The sequence below is a fragment of the Chondrus crispus genome, genomic scaffold (genome assembly GCF_000350225.1).
Source record: "Chondrus crispus Stackhouse genomic scaffold, scaffold_342, whole genome shotgun sequence".
In the NCBI taxonomy this organism is placed as follows: Eukaryota; Rhodophyta; class Florideophyceae; order Gigartinales; family Gigartinaceae; genus Chondrus; species Chondrus crispus.
Window position 1 is genome coordinate 1 of NW_005179235.1, and position 9,714 is coordinate 9,714.

The 9,714-nt window shown below is 53.6% G+C and overlaps 2 protein-coding genes; one reads left to right on the forward strand and one right to left on the reverse strand.

Annotated features, from left to right (window-relative positions):
- Positions 1-1,142: 1,142 nt before the first annotated feature.
- CHC_T00006073001 (hypothetical protein) lies at positions 1,143-2,354 on the forward strand. Its single transcript, XM_005717735.1, has one exon. The coding sequence runs from the start codon at positions 1,143-1,145 to the stop codon at positions 2,352-2,354; it is 1,212 nt and encodes a 403-aa protein (XP_005717792.1).
- A 5,773-nt stretch (positions 2,355-8,127) lies between these two features.
- Positions 8,128-9,668, reverse strand: CHC_T00006074001 (hypothetical protein). XM_005717736.1 is given in 2 exon segments: positions 8,128-8,288; positions 8,289-9,668. 1 exon segment carries the CDS (start codon positions 9,666-9,668, stop codon positions 8,289-8,291), a length of 1,380 nt encoding a protein of 459 aa, XP_005717793.1. The 3' UTR covers positions 8,128-8,288.
- Between the last annotated feature and the right edge of the window lie 46 nt (positions 9,669-9,714).

Sequence of the window (9,714 nt, forward strand, 5' to 3'; positions counted from 1 at the left end):
AAAAGGGGGGTGAGTACACTTTTAGTCCACTCGACTTGGCGTCGAGTGGGAGTATAAAGGTTGAGGACGAAGACGGTGAACGTCTTCGTCCCCACACAAAAACTTACCCCAACAAACCCAACCGCACCACCCGCAGCAAACGAAAAGGCCCGTCCTCCTGCCTTGCACCTCGCGCCACACCGGCCTGTGCCCACCTTCGCGCACAGAGCCCCAGTGGCCCGCGCCCCCCCGTGGACACGTTTCAGATCACCCGCCCGCTCCCCGGGCAAAATGCCGACAGAAAGTAGGCCTTCGACAGCGCATATCAGTTTACTGACATGCTTACATAAGCTTTGTTGCCACAGACTTGTTTTCAATTGTTATATCGGCTGTAACTGACAACGAAAGCCCCCACTTTTCTCAAACTCAAAAATTATAACGTAGGAGCCACTCATAGCACGCCAAATCACTTTTTCGGGCAAAGCAAAGCAAATCGCAGCAAAACGGGGCATGTTAAGACACACCCTGACAGTTTGCATTTTGTGATGGCTTTGTGTGAGTTTTGTGACGGCATCACAAAGATCACATATAAAAGGCTCTCCATCTCAAAAGGCAAGCAAACTGAACAACTGTTAGGGTGAAAACAGGGTACGTCGTCCCGTGTCTTACCCGTGTGTGTTTTTTTGTGATGTGTCTGTCCTCGGCCGTACAGAACGACCGAAAACCACCGCATTTATACTCTTTTTGCGCGCGGTCTACAATTACTAACTTAAACTTCCAATTACTTACACTGGTCCCAACCACGTGTCACACAACCCCCCACTTAGGCGGGGCTACGGGACCCGGCCACTCAGATTTTGCCTTTGATTGTAATTTTTCTTCACCCTCCAGCCTATATCAACACAGACCTCGGGCTCGGACCCCCCTTCCCTTCCTGTGGTATCTGCCGTCGCTCTCCGTTCGAATTTCTCGCTCCATGCCAGCCTCGGTTTAGCTCTTCCGGCCTCCTGCTTCCTGCGCTGCTTAGCTCTCGCCGCTCTTCCGCGTTGCCTCCGTGGTCCTCGTCGTAGCTTAGACCTCCTGTTTCCCGCCAGATCGAGAGGCACGCAGGTGGGGTTTCAGTCCCCGTGTGCCCTCTTTGGCCCCCCTCATAGCGTAATACGATGGCGAGGACCAAGCAGACAGCGGCGAAGAGCACGGGAGGTAAGTGTCCGCGGAAGCAGCTCGCTCTGAAAGCTGCACGCTTCGTCAGCCGCGACCACTTAATGTTCGAGCTCTCATCTCGAACAGATGTAACCAAGGTTTCCAAGACGGGCTCCATGTTCCACATTTGGGTGGCCAGCGGGCATCGTCGTTACGCCGTAACAGAACAAGAGTTCAACAGCCTTCTAGGAGATCATATTACCGCCCTGCTCCACCGGAAGCCAGATGAAGAGGTCTCTCTCGAAGAGATATGGCGTCTTGGTCTCACAGAGTCGTTGTCGGACACAAACCAGTACTGTATTATCGGCGACGGTGAGTGGAACATTGAGTCCATCTATCTCGACGTTGACAACACGTACTATGGCGTCGATGCCGCAACCAACCTTCCTCACCGTATTTGGCTATACACTCTAGCAATTTCCGGAACTGGGAATAGTACAACTCACAAGATTGTTGACGATCACTTCCAGTTTGGTGGGAGAGACCGAATTAGTGCCTTCTTAAGTATTGATCGTTTTTGCACCCATCAAAAGGGCAGGAGTCTGAAGATGATACATGGTCGTTCCAGGGCTGTCAATCCTCGGACTCCGATCTACCGCGATTTCATACACGGGACCGTGCGGTTCCGAGATAGTAGTGACATGTGCATCTCCACCGCCGTCTGCAACGGTCTCCAACTACTAGGGTCCCCGAACCTTGCTGTCAAGTACTGGGATCTTTTAGTCCGCAACAGCCTCCTCTTTGAGAGGACCGGCTCTCCGTCGCGTCGAATCCGAGATTTCCATGACGCTGGAAAACACCTTAATCAAGATGAAGTCGCTCTCCGCGGGTCGGGTCTTCGTAGTCCATCTCTCGGACTCCTCTTGAGGCTCGACCCGGGTGTCTATGTCGCGACTTTAGAAGGCTTGCCCCACATAATGCACAGCATCTGCGTCTCGACCATACATTCCATTGTACTTGATTGTATGGAGGGATTTCCGCTTCGGCTCTGCGCCGGTGCGGTCAAAGCATGCGTTGGAGCCGACGGGATCTTCGTTGGCGTCTCCGAACTGCGCCAAGTTCTCGTCGTCACCCCTTCCAAGAAGAAACGGAGCAGAATTGGACGCGCAAGCAGCCGCAGAGCGCACAAGAAAGCCGCGATTCGGGGTTCGGGAAGTTCCATTCAGCATTAGAGGTCATTGGTGATTCCCATTGTCTCCATGACCCACTCTCTATCTACTTGTAGCAAGCAATCAGCACTTCATATGCATTTCACTATCTTTCAATTCAAAGCGTAAAAATCCCTAGTCATTTGCCTCACTGAAGGTGTAACGGTTGCCTCTTGTAGAGGACCAGCCTTCTGGCATGTATCTCCCTTCTCGAGTAGCGTTGATGCGGCGACACTAGGGTGTACCGCGGATGGCGCGCGCGAGCAACTCGGCATGGGCCATAGAACTTCGACAAGGCGATAGGCCATTTCTGCATGGGCCCGAGGGCAGCCCCTTTTGCGACCAACATTTCGTCGCCCACATTGAAAGTCGCTTCGCGACCGTCTGTTAATGTGGTTGCAGCTCTGCGCCCGACTATTCTTGTTGCCCGCATCGCCCTGGCTTGCAGGAGTTCCATTTCCCAGTGGCGGATCTCGGAGACTCCGAAGAGAGGCTCTTGGTCTCCAGGCGCCATCCTGGGCAACACCCCATAAAGCAGCTCGAACGGGGACAATCCCACCGCCATCCTCCTGCGACGGTATCCATATAGGACTTGACGTAAAGAATCGTCCCACTCAACAATTGTGGGCGAGGCACCGAGAATCATCTTTCGGACTGCTCTCTTCAATGTGCCGACCATCCGCTCTGCCCGTCCGTTCGACATAGGCGCATAGGCGAGCACTGTCTTCCACTTAATCCCGCTTCGTGCCATGAAGGTATTCAGGACCGACGCTGTGAAACAAGTAGCGTTGTCCGAGACAACGACACGTGGTAACCCAAAACAGTGGATTATCTCCTCTTTCACGAACTTCAGCACCTCTTCTGCCGTCGAGGTGACAGTGGCCTTCGCAATCGGCCAGCCAGTCAGGTGCTCCACGGCAATAAGGATGTACCTCCCTCCAGAGGGCGTACGAGGCAATGGTCCCGCAAAATCGATAGAGTATGTATCAAATAACGAAGTCATGGGAAATCGAATGGTGGTCTTGTACTTCGGAATTGGTGTGGCTTTCTGACAACCGTCACAACCCCGAACGTAGTCGTTCACGTCTCGGTGGACGGCAGGCCACCAATATCGGTCCAAGACGAATCTCTTCGTCGTTTGCAGATCGCAATGGCCTATTTCGTCGTGAAAGGCTCTAATGATCCTTCTGCGAGCCCCTATAGGCGGATAGCGCGTAATCCATTGTTGGTCCTACGGAACAGTTGTCCATTACAAGCCATGAAACGTTTGGTGCTTCGGCGGTTGAGCCGACGTCGACGAACATCCACTTCCCTCATATCAATGCCCCGAGGTACCTTGAAATGTCAATAAGATGAGGTTCCCACTCCATTTGCGCCTCTAGAGGATCCGAAACACTGCAGACAAGATCTCCCTCGTCGTCAGAGTCGACTCCATCCTCGCCCTTGGCTTTCAGGCGGGACAGGAAGTCAGCTGCACCGTTCTTTCCTCCCGGGCGGTACTTAATTTCGAATTCGTATTCTGCTAGGAAGTCCATCCACCTTGCCAACCTCCCGTGAATGTCTTTCTTCTTAAAGGCATACTGCAGGGCTTGGTGGTCTGTTATTAGCGTGAACTTCTGTGTTGAAAGCAGGTAAACTCGGAACTTCTTCAAAGCGAAGATCACAGCCAGGGCCTCTCGCTCACAGGCGGAATACTTCCTCTCGGCTGACGTCATCGTGCGACTTGCGTACTGGATCGGGTGGACTTTCCTGTCCTCTGTTCGTTGGGCCATAACAGCTCCGACGGCGACCGAGGATGCATCAGTCTCCACGACAAAAGGTTGTTCGAAGTCCGGACGCCAAGACTGGCGGGGAGGTTAACTTGAGCTTAAGCTTCTCGAATGCCTCCTGCATCTCCGCCGTCCACTTAAAAGTCCGTTTAGTAGACGTCGCCTCATGTAACGGAGCAGAGATCTCGGCGAACTTAGGAATGAAGCGGCGGTAGTATCCCGCCAGACCAAGGAAGCTACGAAGCCCTGTCGCATTGGACGGCTCCTTCTCCCTCTTAATAGCGCTGACCTTTTCGGGGTCCACTTTGACGCCATCTCTGGTGACTATGTGTCCAAGCAGTCGCGTTTGGGACTGTGCAAAGCTGCATTTTGAGATCTTAAGCTTCAGCCCGCTCGTAGCAATCACCTTGCAGACTTCACGTAAGTGTGAAGTGTGCTCTTCAACGGACTTCGAGAAGGCGACTACGTCGTCTAAGTAAACTCTCACGAAGTTAAGCCTTTGGAAAAGCTGGTCCATCATCCTTTGGAATGTAGAGGGGGCGTTCATTAACCCGAACGGCATCACTTCGAACTGAAACGTCCCAAAACGGCAGACGAAAGTCGTCTTCTCTTTGCAGTTCTCAGCCATCCGGACTTGCCAATACCCCGAGAACAAGTCAAGCGTTGTGAAGACCGAGCTCCCCTCTAAATCATCGAGGATCTCCTCGATCTTTGGCAAGGGCCAACGATCGGCTTTCATTTTGCGATTGAGGGTGCGGTAATCTACACAGAACCTGGGTTTTCCGTCTTTCTTCGAGGCGATAACGATAGGGAAGGATCAGGCCGAAATGGAGGGGGTAATTATTCCCGCCTCCAACATCTTACGAAGCTCCTCACGTACCACTTCATTGTGGCGTGGCGGAAGCCTGCGTGCAGCGTGGGTAATGGGGCTTCGATCTTCTAGCTCAAACGAGTGAGACACCGGAACATCTGCCGGTCTTAAATCGTCGAGTGACCAAGCTACGATCCCTGAGTTCTGGATAGAATTCACAATGCTCTCCCTGGCCTCGAAAGCCAGGTGGCGCAATTTCTCTCCGAGAAGGGCTACTTGAAGCCGTTCCGGGCCTTCTTCATCTACTCTGCCATCTCCTTTCGCGTTTTCCGAGTCAGACTTTAGGCCCTCTTTCACTAGATCAGGAACCCCATCCAATTCATCTTCGACTCCATCCGGTAGCTTGGTGAGTCCCAAATCAGGTTCAAATGGTGGTTGGTCAAGAGTCGCCAAGACAAATTCATTGTCGCTTGTCGTAGACGAGCCAGGTACAGCCTCAGAATCAGAGGTGAAATCCTCACTATCAGTTGAGGCTGCACTCCGTGAAACGTGTTCCACATCCATGTTGAGTCCTAGTCTGGTGGTATCCTCACCTACTGTCATCTGCACATGTTGCTTACCAAGATCGATGCATGCCTGTAGTCCCTCAAGGGTCGGAAGCCCTATGATCAGGTCGAACGGCGATCCTTTCACGACTAGGAAGTCCAACTTCACGATAAGTTCACCGAACGATGTTGGTATCTGATGAAGCGATCCCAGGCAGGGCGCATTAGCACCATCTGCCACCGTGATATGCTTCTCAGTCGGTTGCGGGGAGAGGCAAAGCATAGACGCCAACTTTGGCGAGATTATGTTCGGTACGGCCCCAGAATCTAACAGGGCTTGAGCTTCCGTCCCATAAACCTTCACAGTTACCAGCCGCAGCCTTCGAGACTTCGTATCGGCGTGACCTGCGAAAGCACGACCACGGACTCTTTGTTTCGCAAACAAGCGGCCTATCTCCTTCTTTGCCACTTCCGCATCGCCGCGAACAAGCTGTCCGAAAGTGAGTCCGGAAGATGCGTTTGCAAGCTCCGAAACGACATTATACTTCCTCACATACTCCTAGAGGGATGTTTTCTGGTCACTTTCTTCGCTTTCTTCCTCTGGTGGGACCTCCTTGGCCCCGCCTGAAGTGGCAGAGCCCTCTTTTGCATCTCGAATGGTACAGGCGGGTTCAGAAGCCTGGGAATGGACACCTCCTCCCGCGTTTTGTGCTGCTTGGGAAGAGGTTCCTCGTCTGCGTTTCTCTTAGTGACGGCCACGACTTCTCCGTCGTTCGCCTCGTCAATATAGGTGACCTGGGCATTCCCTGCACCTTCTGTCGCAGGTGCTGTGGACGGAGTCGTGGCTCCTGCCCTCGGCAATGCCGTTCTAAGCCTGGTCCAGCACGTCTCCTTTTCATGACCAAGCTTCCCACAATGCGCACAACGAGTGTCTCGGCGCGGATTAGAAGGGCATCTGCTGGCCCCATGCCCCGGTTCTTTGCAGAATGAGCAGGTTCGGACCTGGCCACCTTGATCTGCTGTCTGATTCTTCTTTACCAACAAAGAAAGTTCTGCTAGACGTTCTGCTAGCACGTCCACTTTCTTTTCGATCTTGTCCGGCTCCTGGCGTGTTTCCGGTCTCTGTAGAATGCGCTTAGGCGCCGGAGGCTGAAGTTGCCTAGCATTGTGTGCAGCCATAAAGGCGTTGCGGCCAGACACGAAGTCCTTAACGGCCTTCTTGAGCGCCCCGTACGAGGTAGGTGCCCTATGCAAGACAAACTGTGACACGTCGGTGTGCTCCATGACCGCGTTCCGGAGTAGTCCGAACTTGGCTTCGGGGTTGAAAGCTGCTTTTTCGAAGCGGCGATCCATCACGTTTAACGACGCGAGCACGTCGTTGCTGTCCAACCTACTCGCGACTGCGAGCCGGATGTTTTCTTCCGGTTCAGGGACTGACTCGAAACGGTCGTGCAATGCCTTCTTGACGGCTTGGTAGTCGCTGGCCGCCTCGTTCAGTCCACCGTCTTGGCTGTACGTTTCATAGTAGTAGTCGAAAGCCTCCCCTTGCAGGTAACACAGTAGCTCTCCGGCTTTGTCTTCGTCGGACTTGCCTTTCATTACGACGTTTTCGTAGACAAAGAAGAACTTGGCGACATTCGCCTCGTGCTTACCATCGAACACCAGGGAAGCGATACCCGCCTGACTGTTGGTGTCGGCCCTCCACAAGAGTACCATGTTGGGGCGAAAACGGGGTACGTCGTCCCGTGTCTTACCCGTGTGTGTTTTTTTGTGATGTGTCTGTCCTCGGCCGTACAGGACGACCGAAAACCACTGCATTTATACTCTTTTTGCGCGCGGTCTACAATTACTAACCTAAACTTCCAATTACTTACACTGGTCCCAACCACGTGTCACAACAACGTCACACAAAAAATCTCCCTTTCCCGCCCTCTACGGCTAGTTTCCAGAGACGCTTCCCCTTCCCTTCGTGTTCGCAACTGCCACAAGACGCACCATTGTTCAGAGGACATTGCGGGTAAGCTGATTGCTGAAAGGTTCCAACAGGGAGTTTGACTCTGAGCGACGCACTCCTCGACGAATAAGGCAGGCCTCACAAGCCCCAGAGTGAAGGCCGTAAAATATCTGTAGAACAAGGCCATCAGTTATGATTTTTAGATGGGTTTGTGATGGTTTGTTGATGTTGGAGATGATTGTGAGACAATGGTGTGAGAGTCACAAAAACATTTGTGTGTGAATCACAAAACAGTCAACAAAAGAGCACTTCGAGATGTTGACGTCACAAAAATAAAGTGAGATTCACAAAAACAAAGCGAGATTCACAAAACTTGTGAGAACTTTGAGACGTTTGTGTGCATTTTGTGCAGTTTATGCCCCGATCACAAAATAGGACCACCCCACACTTTTCGGGGGGACACTACTCGAAAAGTACGGGTCTCCGGGAGACAAAACGTATATCTTCTTAACGACAACACAATTCTGCGTTCAACGAACCTACTCTCGGGACGTAGCGCTCAACAAGACCGAAGCAGGAGGAAAATAACCCGACTGGGGCAAAAAATAGCCGTCACAAAAAAGGAGCACAGGGCTAAACTTTCATTGCAAAATTTCATCGATTTCTCAGGAAGTCTTCATGGTGCCCTTCTACGGTAGTATCGTAATCCGTCACTGTCTTTGATGTACGCAATCGTTTTTATATGTTATTGAGATATGCTGAGGGTGTAGTATTGCCGTCACCTTTCAACCGGCCGCAACTTGTTGGGTAGTGATCTCGGTTGACCGAGGATATTTGAAAGCCTTGGATGCACCCCTTTTCAACCTTGCGAGTTGTCTATTATCGGCCTCCACACATTACAGACATTCGTTGCATCATGCCAAACAAGCCGATGAGGCCCACAATTTCCATCTGAGCCGATGGCTCAGTGACGTATGACAGAACGTCAGGCACCGTTCCTGACTTGGCGATGTTTCCTCCTGGGCCAGCGGCGTGGTGCACCACCCGTGCCACCGCTGAGAATGCATCAGTAGGATGTGTCTGTGATGCGGCAATAGCAACAATATCGTCCAAGCTCTCGCGAGTGGCTTCAGAGTTCGTCTCGGCCTGGTCGGCTTTGTTTTCAGCCGCAGCATTTTTGTCATTCGCCACCGCCGCGGACACAAGCGCCATAGCATCTTGGATGAGAACGGGATTATCCATTCCTTTCGCAAACACATAGAACAACTTGAACTTCTCCAAGCGAGTCAAGGATGTGTTTTCGTCCTTCAAGAAGCCCTCCATGAGACAAAACGAGAGAGCGCGTTTCACCTCGTCGTTCTCCAGCTCCTCATCAAAGCGGATATGGCACCCGAATTGGGCCTTGCGCCACTCGACATTATCGGGTGTTGAGTTGGGAATGGATTTGTACCAGGAATTTTCCGTGGACAAGGCCGTGACGACGTTCGGGATGAGGGCGACGAGCCCCCACACGTTGGTGATATGGGCCCATGTCCTGCTCCACAGATTGGACGGGTTGAGTGTGGCGATGACACGCGCGCGGGCGGTGCCGATATGTGCCCTGCCGTCGTCTTTCGCCATGCTGTCTGTGACGTTGAAGGGGAGGTTCCGCGGGGCAAGGATGAGCTGTGCGACGGGAGCGATCTCGCTTTCCAAGGTGATGCCCAACGCGTCGACGTTATAATTGAGCCAGCCCATGAAGGCGAGCATAGCGGCCGCGTCCTGGTATGCCTGCTTACCGAAGTGGTTCTCGAAAGCGGCTCTAGTGTCGCGCGTGAGCGCGGGCGGGACGGAGCAGACCTCCTGGATGAGGTCGTAGACGAGCTCGTCGTGCTCCTGCTTGTCGTCGGGGAGGAGGTGCCCGGCGCGGAAGCTCTGCTGAACGCGCGAGCCGGCGAGGGCGTCGCCCATGCAGGCGGTGTGGGCCGTGCAGAAGGGGCAGCCGTGGGCGATGGAGGAGCCGACGAGCAGCAGGCTGCGGTGGTGTGCGTTGAGCGGGGAGAAGCCCAGGTCGATGGCGGGTATGCGGAAGCAGGCGCGCAGCGCGCCCATGTACGGCTTGACGGCGACCGGCGAGAGGCTCGCGATGCGGGCGTAGCGCGTCAGCGACACGCCCACGAGGCGCTCGGACAGCGCTAGGAAGGAGCCGTACTCGGCTAGCACGTCCGCGCGGGACGGCGCGTGCGGGTCGAGCGACTCGTACAAGGTGGTTGGAGGCATGGTCGGGGGGCGGACGGGGTGATGCGAGGGGGCGGCCGGGGGGCCG